The sequence below is a fragment of the Papio anubis genome, chromosome 9 (assembly GCF_008728515.1).
Source record: "Papio anubis isolate 15944 chromosome 9, Panubis1.0, whole genome shotgun sequence".
Lineage (NCBI taxonomy): Eukaryota > Metazoa > Chordata > Mammalia > Primates > Cercopithecidae > Papio > Papio anubis.
Genome location: NC_044984.1, coordinates 50,611,322 through 50,634,036, shown reverse-complemented (window position 1 = coordinate 50,634,036; position 22,715 = coordinate 50,611,322). Strand labels below are relative to the sequence as shown.

At 49.0% G+C, this 22,715-nt stretch overlaps 2 protein-coding genes across 7 annotated transcripts in view; both read right to left on the bottom strand.

Annotated features, from left to right (window-relative positions):
* Positions 1–11,806, bottom strand: part of IKZF4 (IKAROS family zinc finger 4) — a 32,196-nt gene extending 20,390 nt beyond the window's left edge. Inside the window, exons 1-2 of one of the 3 annotated variants that reach the window (XM_021922492.2) lie at positions 11,548–11,806; positions 7,488–7,565 (exon numbers count right to left, since the gene is read on the bottom strand). The gene's annotated coding sequence lies outside the window, so the exon portion shown is untranslated. The remainder of the gene's footprint in view (positions 1–7,487; positions 7,566–11,547) is intronic. The other 2 variants (XM_031650539.1, XM_031650540.1) reach the window with 2 other exon arrangements.
* Positions 11,807–13,739: 1,933 nt separating this feature from the next.
* SUOX (sulfite oxidase) lies at positions 13,740–22,283 on the bottom strand. Of its 4 annotated transcripts, XM_003906558.4 has the most exons (5): positions 20,288–22,283; positions 19,905–20,013; positions 16,971–17,030; positions 16,521–16,698; positions 13,740–15,634 (listed from the first exon to the last, which is right to left on the bottom strand). In XM_003906558.4, exons 3-5 carry the CDS (start codon positions 17,018–17,020, stop codon positions 14,225–14,227), a joined length of 1,638 nt encoding a protein of 545 aa, XP_003906607.1. In that variant the 5' UTR covers positions 17,021–17,030; positions 19,905–20,013; positions 20,288–22,283; the 3' UTR covers positions 13,740–14,224. The 4 variants fall into 4 exon arrangements, with proteins under 4 accessions (XP_003906607.1, XP_003906608.1, XP_017801428.1 ...); XM_003906559.4 differs by lacking the exon at positions 19,905–20,013; XM_017945939.3 differs by lacking the exon at positions 20,288–22,283 and having other exon boundaries at positions 19,905–20,264.
* Between the last annotated feature and the right edge of the window lie 432 nt (positions 22,284–22,715).

The window sequence follows — 22,715 nt, the reverse complement described above, 5'->3', positions numbered from 1 at the left end:
AATGCCTGTAATCGTAGTGCTTTGGGAAGAAGGTGGGAGGATCGCTTGAGCCCAGGGGTTTGAGACCAGCCTGGGCAATATAGGGAGATCCCATCTCTACAAAATATAAAAATAAATAATGCATCGTGGCATGTGCCTGTAGTCCCAGATATTCAGGAGGTTGAGGTGAGAGGATCACTTGAGCCTGGAGGTCGAGGCTGCAGTGAGCTGTGATCTTACCACTACACTCCAGCCTGGGTAACCAAGTGAGACCCTGTCTCCAAGAAAAACCTTACACTTTGTCCTGATGAAAGACAATGTACCCTGATTTACAAACCCCACTATTTCCTCCAATTTACAACTTCTGCAGGCCTCCCCAGCCTCTGAGGTGCAGACACTATCTTAATCCAGAGTGGTCCTTGATTCTGAGATTAGACCATGTATGCAGGTGGAGGTTACACCTCAGCCCTGAGGAGGCAAAGAAACAGCCCCTCAGAGGCTCTATACCTCAGTTAAAGATGGGGTAGTAGGCCGGGCGCGGTGGCTCAAGCCTGTAATCCCAGCACTTTGGGAGGCCGAGATGGGCGGATCACGAGGTCAGGAGATCGAGACCATCCTGGCTAACACGGTGAAACCCCGTCTCTACTAAAAAAATACAAAAAACTAGCCGGGCGAGGTGGCAGGCGCCTGTAGTCCCAGCTACTCGGGAGGCTGAGGCAGGAGAATGGCGTGAACCCGGGAGGCGGAGCTTGCAGTGAGCTGAGATCCGGCCACTGTACTCCAGCCTGGGCGGCAGAGCAAGACTCCGTCTCAAAAAAAAAAAAAAAAAAAAAAAAAAGATGGGGTAGTAATAAGAAGCTGGGTTCAGTCATTCAAGGGATTCTGTCTGGGAGTATGTTGTGTGAGGGATGGTGACAGGAAAAGTAGAAGATGGAGAAGAGCAGCCCACTCAGGGTTCAGTGATAAGTCCTCTACTGAAGGTGTGATAAACAAATTAAACCTGTAAATGGTTATCCCCACCCTCTCATCAATTACTCTGCTATGCTTATTTTTAAAAAGGGGGGGGGGGAGTCTGAATTTAAAATGAAGGTTAAAGTCTATTTGAGGGAAGGCAAGCAGTAATTGGCAGTAGAGTATTAAACAATCAGTAACTGAGAACACTTAAAAGTGATAATTTGTTGCAATGAATTATCTCTTTAGGAGCCTGTGGGAGGAGAGAAAAAAAATCTATCTGGTGGAAATTTACATACATCCAAAATTGCGGCCAGCCTGGTGGCTCACACCTGTAATCCAGCACTTTGGGAGGCTGAGGCAGGCAGATCACCTCAGGTCAGGAGTTTGAGACCAGCCTGACCAACATGGAGAAATCCCATCTCTACTAAAAATACAAAAAAAATTAGCCAGGCGTGGTGGTGCATGCCTGTAATCCCAGCTACTCGGGAGGCTGAGGCAGGAGAATCACTTGAACCCGGGAGGCGGAGGTTGCAGTGACCCGAGATCACACCATTGCACTCCAGCCTGGGCAACAAGAGCAAAACTCCGCCTCTTAAAAAAAACAAATCAGGCCGGGCGCGGTGGCTCACGCCTGTAATCCCAGCACTTTGGGAGGCCGAGGCGGGTGGATCACAAGGTCAGGAGATCGAGACTATCCTGGCTAACATGGTGAAACCCCGTCTCTACTAAAAATACAAAAAACTAGCCGGGCGCGGTAGCGGGCGCCTGTAGTCCCAGCTACTTGGGAGGCTGAGGCGGGAGAATGGCGTAAACCCGGGGGGCGGAGCTTGCAGTGAGCCGAGATCGCGCCACTGCACTCCAGCCTGGGAGACACAGTGAGATTCCGTCTCAAAAAAAAAAAAAAAAAAACAAATCAAAACAAAATTAGCTGGGCGATGGTGTGAGTCTGTAATCCCAGGTACTTGGGAGGCTGAGGCAGGAGAATCACTTGAGCCTAGGAGGTGGAGGTTGTGGTGTACCGAGATCCTGCCACTGTACTCCAGTCTGGGCGACAGAGTGAGACCCGGTCACAAAAAATAAAATAAAATAAAACAAAATAAAATTAAATAAATAAATAAATAAATAAAAATTGCATCCCCCACTCATCTGATGAAAACTAAACGCCCTGAGGCAGAGGCAGAAGCAAGAATGGGGCAAGGGAACAGTCTGAGTTGCTGTGGGGATTCTTGGTCTTTTTGAAGGATCTCACTGAGGCAGACGGATAAAAATTTGGTTTGCTTGTAATGGTATATTGAGAGAGGTGAGGGTGGGGGTGAGGGGGTGCAGGAAGGCACACAGAGGAAAGTATCTGTTTTCCTGTCCCCCACCCAGTTCTTGTCTGGAGTTGAGAGACTCCTTTTAAAGGCTCATGAGAAAACCTGAAACATGGGCTTACCTTCACTTCACAAAGCAATTCTCTCTTAAATTTTGTCAGAGAGATTCCTAGTATCAACCCTATTTCCCTAGGAAGCCAGGGCATAGAGAAAAAAATTCTCTAAGTTTATTAACCCTCTTTTCTTGACATCCTTCCTGGGATGGACTGAACTTTGGGACCAGACCACTAGAACAAGCCACAATAATAAGTGGTTCCTTGAAGGGTCCCTTAGGAACAATGATTAGAAGAGCCCAAGTCCACAGTTGTTAGAGAACTCATACTCTCTGGAACTAGCCATGCAACTTGAGATAGAGATCAAAAGATAAAGGAGGGCAGTCTGGTATTGAGGGCCCCTTTCGTTTCCAAATCGTTAGATTCATAATTGCCCTTTGGGGCTTTTCAAAATGAATGGAAAGCTTGAGCTGGGCGTGGTGTCCCACGCCTGTAATCTCAGCTCTTTGAGAGGGCGAGGTGGGTGGATCACCTCAGGTCAGGAGTTCGAGACCAGCCTGGCCATCATGGTGAAACCCCATCTCTACTAAAAATACAAAAAAATTAGCTGGGCGTGTTGGTGCACACCTATAATCCCAGCTACTCGGGAGGCTGAGGCAGAATTGCTTGAACCGGGGAGGTGTAGGTTGCAGTGAGCAGAGATCACGCCACTGCACTCCAGCCTGGGCAACAAAGGGAGACTCCATCTCAAAAAAAAAAAAAAGAATGCAAAGTTCAAAGTGCCACTTGAAGCTGGGCGTGGTGGCTCACACCTGTAATTCCAGCACTTTGGGAGGCTGAGGTGGGTGGATCATGAGGTCAGGAGTTCGAGACCAGCCTGGCCAACATGGCAAAACCCCATCTCGACTAAAATACAAAAATTAGCCGGGCGTGGTGGGGTGCACCTGTAGTCCCAGCTACTCGGGAGGCTGAGGCAGGAGAATTGCTTGAACCCAGGAGACGGGGGTTGCAGTGAGCTGAGATTGTGCCATTGCACTCCAGCCTGGGCGACAAGAGCAAGACATTGTCTCAAACAAAACAAAACGAAACAAAACAAAACAAAAAAAACCCCAAAGTGCCACTTGAAACTTCCCTCACACACCTCCCCATGCAGGAGAGGCAAGAGTGAGCAGGATTTTCCTGTTTTCTGCTTAGAGAAACTGAGAGAAACTGAGGCTGAGAGCAGTGAAGTTACTTGTCCCAGGGTTCATGGTGAGAATAGAACAAGAACAAGAACACAAGTTGCCTGCCTCTCTGAGGTGTCCTCCTTCTATTAAATCTTTCAAAAGCCAGGCTACTCAAGGCTTTCATGGGTTTTCTTGCTTTTCCCTGTTTTTGTTTTGTTTTTGAGATGGAGTCTCACTGTGTTGCCCAGGCTGGAGTGCAGTGGCATGAGTTTGGCTCTCAGGTTCAAGCAATTCTCCTGCCTCAGCCTTCTGAGTAGTTGGGACTACTGGCATGGACAACCACACTTGGCTAATTCTTTTCCCTGGTTCTAACATCAGGTAAGGCATCTTTTCCTTTGGTGTGATCCCTGTGGGAGTGGGGTCTGTTACTTTAAAAGGAAGAACAAGTCGAGCTGGCTCTACAGGAAGAAATATGCTCGTATTTTTTTTTGTGTGTGTGTATGTGTGTGCATGCAGTATGCCTAATGCCTCCATGAATGAAGGGCTAGACAAGCACTAGGTGGGCAGAACAGGTGAAGCATAGCATTCAGCTAGCACTGGCTCAGGAAGTGTATCTCATTCTTGGACTTCTGCCCAAATGGCCCCAAAACAATTTCCAGAAGGGTCTGAAGGAGTTGTTTTCTGAGTTGGACTTTCTTTCTAACAGCAAGCTGAGTTTTCCTGCTTAATTGCTCTTAACATGTGCTCTGTGACACATCTTGGGCAAAATCAGTACTTAGCTGCCTCCAGCTGGGTTTTTGTTTCTTTTTTTCTTTTTCTTTTTGAGACGGAGTCTCGATCTGTCACTCAGGCTGGAGTGCAGTGGCATGATCTCGGCTCACTGCAACCTCTGCATCCCGGGTTCAAGTGATTCTCCTGCCTCAGCCTCCTGAGTAGCTGGGATTACAGGTGTGCGCCAACACGCCCAGCTAATTTTTGTATTTTTAGTAGAGATGGGGTTTTGCCAGGTTGGCCAGGCTGGTCTCGAACCCCTGACCTCAGGTGATCTGCCCTCCTCAGCCTCCCAAAGCGTTGGGATTACAGGCGTGAGCCACCGCACTGGTTTTAATACCAAGTTGGTAACCCTGGAAGTGAGAGGGTATTGGATTGAAACTCTGCTGTTCTCACTCCTGGTTTTCTGTGCAAACCAGGAGCAAATCAGTAGATGTACTTTACTCTTTGCTCAAGTCTCCCTGCAGCACATCCCGCCCAGCCTTCCTACTCTCTACCCCTCAAAGCACCTCCTCCCCTGCCTAACCAGCCAGGCAGATCTTAGTATCTCCTTAGAGGAACTGGGTCAAATTAGGCAGTGCCAATTGGAGACACATTGCAAGAGGAGGAGGTATAAGGAGAGGGAAGTTAGTTACATGAGACAGTTTTAGATCAAAGATCTTGGAAGGAGATTGGCTTTAAAGCAACATAACTGTCGGCCGGGGGCGGTGGCTCACACCTGTAATCCCGGCACTTTGGGAGGCTGAGGCAGGCGGATCACTTGAGGTCAGGAGTTCAAGATCAGCCTGGCCAACATGGTGAAACCCCATCTTTAATAAAACTACAAAAATTAGCTGGGCTTGGTGGTACGCGCCTGTAGTCCCAGCTGCTTGGGAGGCTGAGGCATAAGAATTGTTTGAACCCTGGAGACAGAGGTTGGAGTGAGCCGAGATCACGCCATTGCACTCCAGCCTGGGTGACAGAGTGAGACTCTGTCACAAAATAAATAAATAAATAAAGCAACATAACTGTCACTCAGTGATGGGGGGGTAGACACATATGTACTGTAAATTGAGCTCTGAGCTGAATACAAAGCAACTAGAAACAATCAGTGTTCCAATTCAAAAGGAATATCTCTGTGAGGAGGGAGGAAACGCTGGTCATTGTAACCTCTGGAGACACAAATTTTCTTCCCTGTTCTTATTTATTATATTTACTAGAGATGGGATCTCACTATGTTGTCTGGGCTGGAGTGCAGTGGCTGTCCACGGGCACAATCACAGCACACTACAGCCTCAAACTCCTGGCCTCAAGCAATCCTTCCTCAGCCTCATGAGTAGTTGGGACTACAGGTGCATGTGCCACTGTGCCTAGCTCTTCCCCATTTGTTTGAATCCACTTGGCATAAACAAGAGTCCTCCATGGCCCTGGCTTTCTCCCACCAACATGATAACACATTTGAACAGGAATGGGCATCCTTTCCAGACAGAAGATTTCCCACCAGGCTCCCTGACAGGCAGCAGTGAGGACGAATCCAGAGTCTGATTTCCAAGAGGAGATCAGGTATCAGCTACCACCCCCCTTTCCCCAGAAACATTCTCACGGCTCTAAGTATTGGTGATAAAAATGTGAGAAAGTGAGGTTTTCTCTATGTGGTGGCTCCGATAAGCCTGAAATAAGACGGACATCACAAGTGATTAAAACTCTTCAAATACTCTAAAGAATCCTGTTGAATCCAGTAACACTTCAAAACTGGAATTTAGGCCAGGCATGGTGGTCTATACCTGTAATCCCAGCACTTTGGGAGGCCAAGGCAAGAGGACTGCTTGAGTCTAGGAGTTGTAGGCCAGCCTGGTCAACATAGTGAGACCTTAAAAAAAAAGCCATTTAGGCCAGGCGCGGTGGCTCACGCTTGTAATCCTAGCACTTTGGGAGGCCGAGGCGGGCGGATCACGAGGTCAAGAGATGAAGACCATCCTGGCCAACACAGTGAAACCCCGTCTCTACTAAACATACAAAAAAATCAGCTGGGCGTGGTGGTGGGCGCCTGTAATCCCAGCTACTTGGGAGGCTGAGGCAGGAGAATGGCGTGAACCCGGGAGGCGGAGCTTGCAGTGAGCGGAGATCGCACCACTGCACTCTAGCCTAGGTGAAAATGTGAGACTCCATCTCAAAAAAAAAAAAAAAAAAGTCATTTAGGCCAGGTGTGGTGGCTCACGCCAGTAATCCCAGCACTTTGGGAGGCCAAGGCGGGCGGATCACCTGTGGTCGGGAGTTTGAGACCAGCGTGACCAACATGAAGAAACCTCGTCTCTACTAAGAATACGAAATTAGCTGGGGGTGGTGGTGCATGCCTATAATCCCAGCTACTTGGGAGGTTGAGGCAGGAGAATCACTTGAACCCTGGAGGTAGAGGTTGCAGCCAGCCGAGATCAGGCCATTGCACTCCAGACTGGGCAACAAGAGCGAAACTCCATCTCAAAAAAAAAAAAAAGTCATTTAACACATGCTTATTGTGGCCTAGGGGGTAAAAGGTCATGAGCAGAATATTGTTGGGAAAGAGGGTGAAGGTAGAGAGAATGGCAAGGATCCATACCATGTTTGTGTTATTATTCCCAAACTATAACAGGCAGAAGTGGAAAATTTTTCTCCATTTTCCCTTAGTACCTGGGTTCTCAGGTGGAGACCAGTGGTTATTAAAAAGACAGAACTTCCCATGTGCCTTGGGTGTGAGCCATTCAGGTGCTACAAGTAGAGCAAACCCACAGCATCATCCTCTACTATCTGTGCCTTCCTGAACTGAATGAAATCTGAGCAAAAACATGTTGGAATCACATAGCTGGCTCTGCTCTCTATCAAAAGCTTTGCATAATTAGGAGGAAGAAGAGGCAAAGGGGCCAGGGAAAGGTATGGAATTAGCCATTGTCTGCAAGCTCCTTTCCAGGAAAAAGATCTAGACATCAAGCAATTTGCAGCTCTGAAATAATCTTTAGGGTCAACCTAGTGCTCTCTGAAGGAAACCCACCAATCTTAGCTCAGCTCATGTGTTTGCCTTTACAGTGGAAAGATCTGACTCATTTTTCACCAGGCTGTAGATGGTGACTTTCTGTCTACATATAATACAGTTGAAGACAGCTCAGCTTCATTATCCAAGTGCTTGGGGAGCAGTGCAGAGGGGATGAATTCCCAGGTCATCCTAGGAATGGCCAGTCTCTAAAATAAAAAGGAGTAAGAGCTGAAAACACAACACCTGGGCAGGGGGAAAATATCACCTCATTTTCTCCTTTTAGATCTCAGATGGATGCATCTTTTCTCTTGTTCTTTGTGCTTCTCTGTCCTCCCCATGTAGACTGCAGAAGAGAGAGAAGGCTAAGGTTTATGAGTGGGAGAAGAAACAATCCTATCCCTCCCATGTCTCATTTCAGGACATAAGGAACGAAGGAAAAGGGCCAAACTAAACACTTTAAATCACTAGATATGATACACAGGAGATGATACTTTTTGGGGTTTTTGGGTATACCCCGAAGTATAGCTCTCTGTTGATAGAAAGTCCTCACAAAGTCACTGCTGTTCAGTGGTATGTTTGGGCAGGGGTGGAGAAAGCAAAGCAGGGAAATTCAATTTGAGTCTTATAATAATCAGTTTTAAAGCCAAAGATGCCCAAAACAGGGTTAGTGCTCTCAAGTGAAGTTTGAAATTACAGGGAAGTCTCAATGAACTATTCTGACTAGGGTACAGTAGCAAAAAATGTAGAAGAGACAGGAACAATTGCCTTTGATTGCAATTGTAGCCAAAAGTCCCTAATACATGCTGATCAAAAAAGCTCACTGTTGTCTGGGCCAGAAAGATGTTTTCAGGCTCCACTGCTAATAGTTTTGCTCTGACAATCCAATTTGGTAAGCCTCTCTTCTTCATGTGGAGGGTCTAGGGCAGGGGTACTCCAGGACCTAAGGAATCCTGGAGCTGAAATGGAGTTGAGAGATGACCTACAATTTCCTGGTTTTTAACAGAAGAAACTAAGCCCAGAGTCACCCATCTGGTTAACAACAGAAGTAGGACATGTAGAGCCCAAGTTACCATTAGAGGGTTCTTTCTACTGGAACACTTTATTAAATCTTGCCCCAGTTGGAAGATTTGGGCCACCCTGCTTGCCTTCTTTCTTGGGTTATTAAATGAATGGTTTTTGGGTCTGCGTCTTGGTGACCTAAATCTTTGAACAGGAAACACAGGCTTATGAATGGGAGGATAAATAATCCTCTTCCTCCTATGTCTCTTTTCAGAGATAATGGACCTGAGGAAAACCCCAAACTAGATGGTCATTAAGTCTCTTTAAAGTAGAAACGGCCTCTTAGCTCGAGGACTACCCCAGCATATGTATTGCATCAGAGCCTACAATGTGGATCCTATCCCCAGCTGGACCAGGTCATTCATATCAACATTCATATCAGCACTACCCTTTCTTAGATGCTTTTGTCTGATAAACTTTGAACCTATCTCTCTGTTTCCAGAACAGAGTTCATAACTCTTTTAAGAAAAGGAAGCAAATCAAAGCCTGGAATTCAAAGCTTTCTTCAGCAGAGTCAACAGACCAATAAAGAAAGGGAGTCCCTCTGCCTGTGGTATTGTCCACACTCACAGGGTCCCACATTCTTATTTGTTCCTACAGAGTAAAATGAGGCTAGAAATACCTATCTTTCTTTTTCTTTGGGGTGTGTGTGTGTGTGTGTGTGTGTGTAGAGACAGAGAGAGGTGGCCAGTTGGGGAAAAAAATAATTCCTTTGTGGATACTGCTGTGTGTGTGGGGTAGGGTGAAAGGTGGGATAAGTTTCTCCCATGCTGGGAAGTTCAAGCTGCAGATTTCAAACTAAGAGGATATAAAGAGACTTTCAGTTGCATTTTCACTGGAAAAAAGTCAGGACTTATTTCTGAGCCAAGTCCTGAAATATGCCTTACCCTTAACCTACTCAGAGGAAGGGGATTGCCCAAAAGCTACAATTCAACTAACTAACTGCACTCAGTGGGCAACAAAGACATTATATTTTGTGTTTGAGACATGAACTTCTATTGACTAGGGCAAGGTATAATTCTGAAGCTGCCAAAATGAGGGCAGCTCTCACCATCCTGAAGCCCACCCCAGAAGCTCCAGTGAAACTTCTCTTGCTTCCCAATGGTAAAGCTATTTTCTTCTTTTAAGATTTTATTTTTATCTCAGGAGCTACTCATCTGACTGTTCTCATGATCCAAGGGGCTGTCTGGATTCTCTAGCTTTAGGCTGTTAGTAGGGAAAGCTGAAGTCCTCCTGCAAATGATGGAGCATGATTCACGGATCTACTGGCAGGTCCATGAGGAGGTGAGGGATTACCAGCTGGTGCCCCAACCAAAGGAAACACTATGCTTTCAAAGATTGTCTGATTTGGCCTTTTATCTGGCCTTATCCTCAGAATCTGAGTTATCTTAAGTGGAAATATTCTAGGTAGTCAGACAACATTTTCATGCTTCCTTAAGGATATGAACATGTATCTTCACCCAGGCAAAGTGAGCAAGTATCAGTAAGGGGAGACAGGCTTCAATGGTCATCTGGTTGACTATGATGTTGGAACACCTAAAGCTGACATGTGAGCATGTCAGGAACATACCATGCCCACCATTGATGCTTTGAGGGCACAGGCTGGGGAGACAGGCACAGTAGGAACTACTAGACATATAAGCGAGGGTTGATAAGAGTCACAACACGAGATAGTTTTGTTCATGAGAGAAGGAAATGGGGCGAAATAAGGTATGCAAAAAATTTTCTGGCCAGGCATGGTGACTCATGCCTGTAATCCCAGCACTTTGGGAGACCAAGACGGGTGGATCACCTGAGGTCAGAAGTTCGAGACCAGCCTGGCCAACATGGTGAAACCCCATCTCTACTATAAATACAAAAAATTAGCCAGGGGTGGTGGCGGGCGCCTGTAATCCCAGTTACTTGGGAGGCTGAGGCAGGAGAATCGCTTGAACCCGGGAGATGGAGGTTGCAGTGAGCCAAGATTGTGCCATTGCACTCAAGCCTGGGCAACAAGAGCGACACTCGGTCTCAAAAAAAAAAAAAAAAAAAAAAAAAAATTCTGGAAGCAGAGTTCATAAGTTCTTGACCTTGGAGGGGGATTGGGGTACAATATTTCATGAACATATCTAAAGGTCCACGTTCCGTTAAACATTTTACTGCTCCCAGACAGGACTAATCATAATTTTTTTCTTTTTTTTTTTTTTGAGATGGAGTCTTGCTCTGTCGCCCAGGCTGGAGTGCTCACTGCAAGCTCCGCCTCCTGGGTTCACGCCATTCTCCTGCCTCAGCCTCCCGAGTAGCCGGGACTACAGGCGCCTGCCACCTCGCCCGGCTAGTTTTTTGTATTTTTTTTTTAGTAGAGACGGGGTTTCACCGTGTTAGCCAGGATGGTCTTGATCTTGTGACCTCGTGATCCGCCCGTCTCGGCCTCCCAAAGTGCTGGTATTACAGGCTTGAGCCACCGCGCCCGGCCCTAATCATAATTTTTTTAAAGGCATATAAATAATATAGAAAATTTAAAAAGCGAGAACCTACAACTCTAGCAGCCAAGGGGTAAGAAAATGGGATTTGTGTGAGGAGGTACAGGGAGGGCTGTTTTGGTACACAGGAAGCAGGCAGCCTGCTTCCCAAGTTTGCAGCTCCCATCTGGATGTCTGCCCTGGGGTTTCCTCCGTTGCATTTCTTTCTTAGGGCTCTTAGGCAGTGAATCTCTTCCTTCCCAGCCTTGCTTCCCAAGTTCCCTACACCTCTCACCCTACAAAGTGCACTTCTCACTCCATCCTAAGTTTCTTCTCTACATGTTTCTCCCAATATGCTCATTGCCTCCCAGATCTTCTCACCTAGGCCTACGTCTTTATCCCCAGACTCCTGTCTTCAGCATTCCTCGACCCAATACCCGGGTCCCTCTCTTGTTTTGTTCAGATACCCTCTCTGCTGCTCCTTTCTCCTCTCTGTCCTGCTGTATACCCAAACCACATCCCCACAGAGGAGACCCGCGGCTGCCAGCTCCAGCCAGTCCTCAGACCCCTGCGGTGATCTGTCTCCCGCCTTTTTAGGACCCCAAGTCCCTGCTACCTCCCTCTTAATACTGGGGCCTCGGGCCAAACTCCCCCGGCCATGTTCCACCCCTCGGGCCCCAGCCCAACGCGCGCCCCTCTCTCAGCCTGGCCCCTTCCCCCGCCCACGTCTCCCAGCTCCTTCACGCCCAAGCCCCTCAGGCCCCGCCCCCGGCCACCGAAGCCCCGCCCTCGCTTTACCCCCCCCAAGCCCCGCCCCTCACTCACCTGAGGCGTCTCCGCGCGCGCGCGCAGGCTGTGAGGGGTGAGGGAGAGGGGACGGTGTTGGGGAAAAGGGAGGCGGGGGGGCGGGGGTCCCCCACTCTGGCCCGGGCGGCCCAGTGCGGGGGGAGTGGGGTCACTGAGGCGGCGGCAGTCGCCGGGCCGGAGCCAGGACCCGGGCGCTGAGAGGCGGCGGCGGCGGCGGCGGCTCCATCTCCATCAGCAGCTTCACCTGAGAAGGGACCTGCCCCCCCATATATCCCCCCCCATCACAGCCGTCCCCCTCCCCCTAACAACTTCCGGTCCCACTACCAGGCGACAGGCGGCGTGGCCGAACACCGAGCGTCCCCAAGCCCGGGAGACTGCTGGGGGAAAAAGGGAGAGGAGCTAGGGGAGAGTAGCCGAGCGCCGAAAGATTCAAGTCCGAAAGGCGCCATCGCCTGCCGAAGGTAACCTAAAAACTAGCCTTTAATCTGCACCCAGTTTGCAATCTAAGCACACACTGGACACCTTATGTGGCCTGGCACGTCAGGCCCTAGAGCCAAGTTTTCCCTCTGTACCTTGTGAATCCCAAAAATCTGAGACAGGTCTCAATTTAGGAAGTTTATTTTGCCGAAGTTAAGGACGCACGCCCCTAACACAGCCTCAGGAGATCCTGACGACATGTGCCCTAGGTGATTGGAGCAGAGCTTGGTGTTATACATTTGAGGGAGACGAGAGACATCAATCAATATATGTAAAGGCGGGACAATTCAAAACTGGGAGGAGGCTTCCAGGTCCTAGGTAGATAAGAGGCAAATGGGGCCAGGCGTAGTGGCTCACGCCTGTAATCCCAGCACTTTGGGAGACCGAGGCGGGCAGATCACCTGAGGTCAGGAGCTCAAGACCAGCCTGGCCAACATTGTGAAACCCCTGTCTCTACTAAAAATAAAAAACTAGCCGGGCGTGGTGGCAGGCGCCTGTAGTCCCAGCTACTTGGGAGACGGAGGCAGGAGAATCGCTTGAAGCCGGGAGGAGGTTGCAGTGAGCTGAGATCGCGCCACTGCACTCCAGCCTGAGCAACAGAGTGAGATTTCGTCTCAAAAAAAAAAAAAAAAAAAAAAGCCGGGTTTGGTGGCTCAGGCCTGTAATCCTAGCACTTTGGGAGGCAGACTGATTGCCTGAGCTCAGGAGTTCAAGACCAGCCTGGGCAACATGGTGAAACCCATCTCTACTAAAATACAAAAGAAATTAGCCCGGCGTGGTGGTGTGTGCCAGTTACTTGGGACACTGAGACAGGAGAATTGCTTGAATTCCGGAGGCCGAGGTTGCAGTGAGTGGAGATCGCGCCACCGCACTCCTGCACTCCAGCCTGGGTGACAGAGCGAGACTCCGTCTCTACAAAAAAAAAAAAAAAAAAAAAAGGCAAATGGTTGTATTCCTCTCAAAGAAGGCAATCAGATAGGCATTTATCTCAGTGAGCAGAGGGATGACTTTGAATGGGAGGCAGGTTTACCCTAATCAGTTCCCAGCTTGACTTTTCCCTTTAGCTCAGTGATTCTGGGGCCCCGAGATTTATTTTGCTTTCACAGCCTCCTAAGACAATATTGATTTTAAACTCCTAGCACCCTTTGCCTTTCCTGCCAAGTGCATTGGAATTGTTGGGGAGAGGGGTTGGAGGATACATGTTTTTGTCACCTCTCCTCTCTTCATGGTATCCTGAAGTCAATCACCTAGGTGTCCCTGCAGATACTGCCAGACCTCAGAGAAGGAAGCCCCCTCTCCCTTTTTTTTTTTTGAGGCGGAATCTTGCTCTGTCGCCCAGATTGGGGTGTAGTGTGATCTCGGCTCACTGCAACCTCCGCGTCCTTGGTTCAAGAGATTCTCCTGCCTCAGCCTCCCAAGTAGTTGGGATTACAGGCGCCTGCCACCACACCCAGCTAATTTTTGTATTTTTGGTAGAGACTGGGTTTTGCCACATTGGCCAGGCTGGTCTCAAACTCATGACCTCAAGTGATCCACCCGCCTCGGCCTCCCAAAGTGCTGGGATTACAGGCATGAGCCACTGTGCCCAGCCAGAAGCCACACTTCTTAACCTACAAGCCTACTTCCTCTGTCTTCCTCCCAAGTTTTGTTTGTTTTGGACTAATCTCATTATACATCCCAGTACAAATGCATCCTCCCTCCTGCAATAGGCTCACTCCCCAGGCCCAAGAGTCATGATCTTAAACAGACTATTTATTAGAAAAGTAGAACTGTAAAGGGAGATGGTTGTGCCCCTTGCTCTCCTCACAACTTTGCAACCTGGAGAGATAATAGTATATACACTTTTCTTACACATGCCACACACATTTCTCTGAAGAATCCAAAAAGAAAAGTAAAACAAGGCCTTGATGGCAGTAGGCATTAGAAACGGAGGTGGGGTACGAAAACAAAATAGTGCTTGTCTCCAGAATTACTTATCTCACTTCTAGCCCCTTGCTGTAACAGCTCACATTTCCTGGCACAGGTTCAAAGGCCAAGAGGGATATGTAACATAGTGTCCAAAGAGGGAGGGGCCCTGGGTGAAATGTGCTATATGTGTACTTGGGTATGGCTTAGGAAGCCAGAGTTGTGATCCAAGAAGTTGAGGGGTGGGAAAGATTTTTCTGAAGCAGTGAGGCTAATGGGTGGGGAAAGGGGTTGAGGTGGCTCTTTTCCATGCTCATGGGGCGACAAAGACATGGACACGATGCCAGGCATTGCTGAGGACACCTCGCAGGTTCCAGATTGGGGCCACAGTGTCTGGCTGCACATTGTAGCCATCATCCACAGCCTTACAAACAATGTTCAGTTCCCTTTGTCCAGCTGGCACAGGGGCTTGCAACTGCCACAGACGCCATGCCCAGGCCTTCCTGGGGCGCTGTTCCTCTCCATCCAGCTTAGCCACCTGCCAGGTTAGGCCCCCATCCAGAGACACATCCACCCGGATCACAGCTCTGCCACCACCACTCCATGCATAACCCTTGATGGTCACCTCCCCTGATTCTACAGTCTCTCCATCCCGGGGCTCTGTGATGGCCGACTGGACAGGAAGTTCCTGAATGGATGGAGCAGAGTCAAAATCTACAGTGTCCCAGTCCACAGATGGAGAGAAGCCTTTGTAATCCCGCCGTTGCCAGTGGCTGTAACTTTCCTCTGGCTGCACACTCACTCTGCCCAGCCATTTGACATGGCGGGCACCCACCACTCCAGGAACCACCACACGCACAGGGAAGCCGTGGTCACGTGGCAGAGGCTGCCCATTCATCTCATATGCCAGCAGGACCTCAGCTTCAGGGTCCATGGCCCGAGCCAGAGGGATGGATGCTCCATAGGCAGTCCCAGTAGGGTCTGAGTCCAGTCCCTCAAAGCAGACGTGGGCCTCAGTTTCACAGGGTTGGTGGCCAGCCTGGGCTAACACATCACAAAGCCGTGCCCCAGCCCAACGTGCAGTGCTGATGGCTCCTGTCCTCCACTCCAGACCTTTTACTTCTTTGACCTGAGTCATCTCAGAGCGCCGGTTGCCGGCACACTGCAGAGTGACTGTGATCTCGTACTTGGGAAAGTTGTGCAAGTCATCCAGGGAAAGGGACAGTGACTGACCCCCAGGTGCTCCTACTATATGTAAGCGATAGGTGTCTGGATCCAGGTTAGGTACAGGCAGATGGTTCCGGGTGAAGAAAATAGGGTTGGGTGTGATGTAGTTTTCTGTCAGCAGCTCAGGCGGGGGCTCTGCATTAAAGGGGCGCTGGCTGTTGACCTTCAGGGCTGGGTGACGTACAGGATCATCAGCATAAGGGTCAGAGGTCTCCACGGTGGGGGCTACTTTGTCTTCGGGGTTCAGCTCCCCAATCTTGTACTGAGCCAGTAACTCACGCACGTGGGACTGGTTGTGAACAGCATAGAGGGCCCAGAAGGGCTCTAGGGGACCCCCAGCTGCTAGCATCAGCTTTGAAGGCCCCCCTGGATGTAGGTCCACAAATTCTGTGACATCAAAGACCTCAGAGCCCAGAGTCACCCAGATCCCAGTCTCAGGGCTGGTGTGGGAACTTACTTCCTCCTTAGTGTATATGCGTGTTGACTCCTGAGCAGCCTGTCGGCAGGGAAGGAGTAAGATAAAAGGGAAGAAACTGTTAAGAAGAAATCACTCGGCCGGGCCTGGTGACTCACGACTGTAATCCCAGCACTTTGGGAGGCTGAGGCGAGCGGATCACCTAAGGTCTGGAGTTGGAGACCAGCCTGACCAACATGGATAAACCCTGTCTCTACTAAAAATACAAAATTAGCCGGGCATGGTGGCGCATGCCTGTAATCCCAGCTACTCGGGAGGTTGAGGCAAGAGAATCACTTGAACCCAGGAGGTGGAGGTTGCGGTGAGCTGACATCATGCCATTGCACTCCAGCCTAGGCAACAAGAGCGAAACTCCATCTCAAAAAAAAAACAAAAAAAGAAGAAATCACTCTAGCTCACCCTGACCCAACCCACAGTGTTGGCCACTGGGAAGTGAAGGTAGCAGATTAGCATATTTCATCTCCACTGTGCATGAAGACTGTCACTGTGGACTCTGTTGTAACTGCAAGAACACAGGTCACAGCCTGGGTTGCGGGTGGAGTTTACTAGGACTGATTCCTTTATTCTGACAATTTTTTTTTTTTTGAGATGGAGTCTCACTCTGTCACCCAGGCTGGAGTGCAGTGGCCCGATCTTGATCTCGGCTCACTGCAGACTTAGCCTCCTGGGTTTAAGCAATTATTGTGTCTCAGCCTCTCAAGTAGCTGAGATTACAGGCGTGCACCACTACACCTGGCTAATTTTTGTATTTTTACTAGAGATGGGGTTTTGCCATGTTGCCCAGGCTGGTCTCAAACTCCTGACCTCAAGTGATCCACCCACCTTGGCCTCCTATAGTTGGCAGGGATAACAGGCGTGAGCCACTACGCCCAGTCTGGTCTGACAATGAAGCACCTTCCTTACTTACCCTGCACCGATGGTCCTGATAGGCCAACACTGCACCGAGACCTAATAGGGTTCCCATGACTTTCCATCCCCGGGTGCTGGAGTTATCACCACAGAAGGTAAGGCTGGGGTACTGGGGCCGAAATGAATCATTTGTGGAGCAGGCCTGAATGTAGATCCTTGAGGGGATTGATTTGAGTCTGGAAGAGAGAGAGGTCTTAGTAGCACATATGGTCATATGAAAGGGTCAGTGAAGGCCTGCGGTCTACTTCTTTCTCCCTGGTTGGCCATTGGTTCCTTCAGTTGGAACTTAGTTTCTCCAGGGATAGGTGGGAAAAGTGGGATCTGGCTTTCTCTCTCCTCCCTGGACACACTCTCTCAACTATCTTATTTGCAAGGTATGACATTGTAAAAGACAACTAAGGGTGGGAGGTAGGGGCTAGGAGGCAAGTCCTGGGATGGGCTGGCTTACCTGCAGGCCTGTTGGAGCCTGAGGACCACAGCTCTGTGCAGCAGCAGCATTGTAGCAGACCTGTAGAAGGAAGATTCTGGGATCAAGATAGGGAGACCCTGGGAGGGGATACTAGGGAAGCCTAAGGGAATGGGTGGGAGGAAGACACAGAGAAGGTCAGCGAGGAGCTTTCTGGGCAAATGGGGAGTCCTGAAAGTGGGAGTCCAAATGGGCCCTTAGAGAAAACTTGGAGCACTTCAGAGACAGACTGTGCTGACAGGATGACAGGTAATGTGGGTGGGGAATGGGGTAGGAGGGATGGGTGCTTCTAGAATCAGAATCACCTCTCTCCCATCTTCCATTCTGAACTTCATCCACCATAGAGAACAATGCCTGGGGCAAATGGCCTAAAGGACCGAAGCCAAATGTCTACTGGCCAGATTATTATTTCTCAAGTCAGCAGAGGATGACTGTGGGTCAGACTGACTTAAACAGGGATAAAAAAAAAATAAAAAAAAAAAGTAGTGGCAGCCTAATTGGGTGAAGGAGCCCAGATTCTGGGGGCAAAATGCCTTGGGTTTGTGAAACTGGATCTTGCTATTCATTAACCATACCGATTTCCTGAGCAAGACTCCAAGCTGTTCTGAACTTGCTTCCTCATCTCTGAAATGATACCTGCCTAGCAAAGCTAACATGAAGAGTCAACAAGTACAGTAGTACCCCCTTATCTACTGGGGATATGTTCTATGACCCCCAGTAGATATCTGAAACCACAGATTGTACCAAACCCTATATTACTGTTTTTTCCCCCATACATACATACCTCTTATAGTTTAATTACTAAATTACCCACAGTAAGAGATTAACAACAGTGGCTGGCGCAGTGGCTCACGTCTGTAATTCCAGCACTTTGGGAGGCTGAGGTGGGCAAATCACCTGAGGTCAGGAGTTCCAGACAGCCTGGCCAACATGGGGAAACCCCGTCTCTACAAAAAATACAAAAATAAGCTGAGTGTGGTGACATGTGCCTGTAAACCCCAGTTACTTGGGAAGCCGAGGCAGGAGAATTGCTTGAACCTGGGAGGTGGAGGTTGCAGTGAGCTGAGATCACGCCACTGCACTCTAGCCTGGGTAACAGAGAGAGACTCCGTCTCAAAAAAAAAAAAAAAAAGAGATTAACAACAGTAACAAAATAGAAAAATTATAACATTATACTGTACTAAAAGGGCTGGGTGTGGTGGCTCACCCTTATAATCCTAGCACTTTGGGAGACCTAGGCAGGAGGACTGCTAGAGGCCAGGAGTTGGAGACCCCGTCCCTACAAAAAATAAAAAGTTAGTTGGGCATGGTGGAGTGCATCTGTGGTCCCATCTACTCTGGAGGCTGAGGTGAGAAGATCTAAGCCCAGAAGTTTGAGGTTACAGTGAGGTGACTGTGCCACTGCACTTCAGCTTGGGCAACAGAGCAAGACCCTGTCTCAAAAAAAAAACACAAAAAAAGTTATATGAATGTGGTCTCTCTCTCAAAATACATTTTTTTTTGGCCAGGCATGGTGGCTCATGCCTATAATCCCAACATTTTGGGAGGCCACGGAAGGAGGATCACTTGACCCCAGGAGTTCAAGACCAGCTTGGGCAACATAGTGAGACTGTGTCTCTAGAAAAAAAAAACAAATTAGCTGGGCATGGTGATGCCTGTCTGTAGTCTCAGTTACTGGGGTGGTGAGGAGAGGAGTGCTGAGATGAGAGGATGGCTTGAGCCCAGGAGGTCGAGACTGCAATGAGTCATGATGGCACCACCGTACTCCAGCCTGGGCAATAGGGTGAGACCTGGTCTCAAAAAAAAAAAAAAAAAAAAAAAAAAAAGCCTGGGTGATGGAGCAAGTGTCAATCATGGCTCACTGCAGCTTCAACCTCCTGGGCTCAAGCCATCCTCCTGCCTCAGCCTCCCCACTAGCTGGGACTACAAGCGTGTGTCACCAAGCCTGGCTAATTTTTCTGTAGACATGGGAGTCTCACTATGTTGTCAGGGCTGGTCTTGAACTCCTGGCCTCTTGCTGCCTCAGCCCCCAAAGTGCTGGGTTTACAGGCATAAGCCACTGTCTGGCTTCCCCTACCCTCCCCTGCCCCCGACAGGGTCTCGCTCTGTTGCCCAGGCTGGAGTGCAGTGGTGTGATCTCAGCTCATTACAGCCTCAAACTTCTGGGCTCAAGCCATCCTCCTGCCTCAACCTCCTGAGTAGCTGGGACCACAGGCATGAGCCACCATGCATGGCATTTTTTTTTTTTTTTGTAGAGATGAGGTCTTACTATGTTGCCCAGGCTGGTCTCAAACTCCTGGGTTCAAGTGATCCTTCAAACTTGGCCTCACAAAGTCCTGGGATTATTACAGGCATGAGCCACCACTCCCAGCCTCAAAATATCTTATTGAACTGTGTTCACCTATTTTCCAAGCGGTTGACCATGGCTAACTGAAACTCAGGAAAACAAAACCTTGGATAAGGGGAGACTACTATAATAACATTGTCTTTGAAGGCCTTTCAGTCCCCAACTCTCCCCCCATTCACCCTAAAAAAAATAAATTGAACCCAGCTAGGAACCGGACCCCAACCCAGGGTCCTGGACCACCTCAATCTTGTCTATGCCACTGTAGTGAGCTCAGCAAATTGAGGAATTATTGGCCAGAGTGTCAGGGGCAGGCTGAAGAAGGAAAGTAATTTTTCTGCCTTCTGCCCTGCAACAGTTTCTTCCTCACATTGCTGAACAGAGAGCACTGACCCAGCAGGGCCGGAGTGAGGACTAGTGAGAAATGTCTAAACTGCTGATGAGATGCTGGAGACCAATGTGTCGGGGTGGGTGGGTCGTGGGTAGGGAGGCGAAGAAACCTAGAGATGGGAATAGGAGCAGTCTTCACCTTGCCCCTAGGCCAAGGGACCCTTACTCTCTCTGCCACCTACCTCAATGCCAGCAGCCTGTTTGTACTAGACCAGAGCAGTGCAGGTAGTGCTGACTCGTAGGTGAACTCAGTCAACCCAGAATCCCAGGTTTGGGAGGGACAGCCTTTTGCTGTAATACAGAAATGCCACCGTTGGTGCAGGTGATGACCCCTCACTCCCCACAGGCACATTAGGTAGGAAGATACGTCCGACATCCAGGCACAAAAGGGTCTTGTGGCAACACCCCGCGATCTCAAGAGCACCCAGACAGAGGGAGTGGAGGCAGGTACTGATAGTTTTGTTGCCCTCGAGGTTCGGAGCACAGCTGGACACCAATGCCCCCTCCGCTGCCCAGCTCAGCAGCCCTTCCTCCCCAGCTTCTTTCCCACCCCCAGCCTCCTTACCGAGTCCAGTGTCCTCAGTAATGCAATTTTACCAGCCCAGCTCTCAGCGAGTTCTCGAGGGGCGGGGCCAGCGCCGTTGCGTCCCGCTGCAGTAAGGGACCACTCATTCCCCTCAGCTCAACCCCTCAGCCATTGGTTGGAAGCGAGTGGCTCAGCCATTGGCTGAAACCCACCTCCTGGAGCCGAGACAGGCAGGTTGCCAAGAAGCCTCGGAGAAGAGGCTGGCTTTTTGCTGTCACTCTCGCAACAGTCCAGAGTCCATTATACCCCTGGTGTGCAAAGAATGGGACCCTCGCGCACCGGGGCTGTATGTCCGGAGCTCGGGCAGTGTGGAAGGTGACGAGTAATCCAAAAGTTGGGCTGAGAGGTGGGAGATTTTGAGTCGCCCCTACCGCCCCTCCCTGGAGGAGGCCTTGGGATCCAGTCCAGTTTCTTCCGGCTGTCATCTCCACTTTAATTAACCCCAGGGTACATACCTCTATCTACCCTGTTGCAACTACAACCACCCTGTTTATCTTTTAGAGAAAGCAAGGTCAGTCGCTCAATTCTTATATTCCAGGAATGAGAACAGAAATGCCAAAAATAGTGGTTCCAAGAATTTGAGATTCCTTGGGCTAGTCGAATTTCTCCCCAAACAAAAATGAACCAACAACGCTGAATAGCCATCTTTTATTTTGCATAGAAAAAAAAATAATAATAATAATCGCCCCTTGGTGGTACGCGCCCGTAGTCCCAGTACTCGGCAGGCTGAGGCGGGAGGATCGCTTAAGCCCAGGAGTTCGAGGTTGCACTGAGCCAAGATCGCGGCACTGCACTCCTGCCTGGACAACAGAGCAAGACCCTATCTCTAAAACAAACTGCCTCTTAACAAGAGCAATGGCAGCTTAACACCCCGAAGTATGAAGGTTGTAGTCTCTTATCTCAAAGTAAGGGGCACAAATATAATACATTTTCTATTACCCTTTTGTCATTTGATGCGGGACAAAATTTATCAAACCTAGTCCCCTAACCCGGACAAATGTATCCTTACACTGCCCTCTACAGGCCAGGGGGTGGAGATACAATTTTAATTAGTTTAAGTGAAGGTGTTCACCTTTAATTTTGAAAGATCATTTCCTTTCCTTTCCTCTCTCCAACTAGAGCTTTTACCAGGAATCAGGGAACGGGGGTGTGGGGTATTACTAAGAGATATAAGGTAAGGGAACCGACAGTGAAAAGTTGGCTTTGGCTCTTAAGTGTTTGGAAATAGAAAGGATTTCAATCTGTATACAATCAAATCATTGGAAGAGGCTGATGCCCAACCTATCCTACTATTCTACCAGTTGTTAAAAAAAAAAAAAAAAAAATATATATATATATATAGAGAGAGAGAGAGAGAGAGAGAACAAGCTTCAACCTAGAAAAAAAGTCTCAGCCAAAGGAAGATATAGAGAAGTCAGTTAGGGATTATCTAAAAGCCTCCTTCCTAATAGTGTCTACTTTTGTGTTACACACATGCTTTACATAATTGACCTTAATCTTCAGCTTTTATTTTACAGATGAAGAAACGAGGCAGAAAGCACTAACTTGATCAAGGCCACAGTTGGTAAGTTGACAGAGACAGGCCTAGAATGCCAGCTTTGTCTGGCACCGGTCCTCTTTCCTATCCTCCTTCAGATTCTTTGGAATTTAAAGCCTCCGGCAACCACACATAATTCTATTTCATCCCCCTTCCCTCAACCTTTAGACTGTGATGGACTGAAGGGTCTGAAGTACACTAGGAGTCAAGAGCAGATCCAAGGGAAATTTTCCCGTTGAGGCAGAAGCTACAAGATGAACCAAAAAAACTAATTCAGTGATGTTTTTCAACCTTTAGGCCATGGACCCCTTTGAGAAACATATAGAAATGGATCCTAGAAGGCCGGGCGCGGTGGCTCAAGCCTGTAATCCCAGCACTTTGGGAGGCCGAGACGGGCGGATCACGAGGTCAGGAGATCGAGACCATCCTGGCTAACACGGTGAAACCCCGTCTCTACTAAAAAATACAAAAAACTAGCCGGGCGAGGTGGCGGGTGCCTGCAGTCCCAGCTACTCGGGAGGCTGAGGCAGGAGAATGGCGTGAACCCGGGAGGCGGAGCTTGCAGTGAGCTGAGATCCGGCCACTGCACTCCAGCCTGGGCGACAGAGCGAGACTCCGTCTCAAAAAAAAAAAAAAAAAGAAATGGATCCTAGAAATATGCACATACGGCCAGGGTCAGTGGCTCACGCCCATAATCCCAGCACTTTGGGAGGCCAAGGTGGGTGGATCACGAGGTCAGGAGTTCGAGACCAGCCTGACCAACGTGGTGAAACCCCGTCTCTACTAAAAATACAAAAATTAGCTGGGTGTGTTGGTGCGTGCCTGTAATCCCAGCTACTCAGGGATCAGGAAGCTGAGGCAGGAGAATCA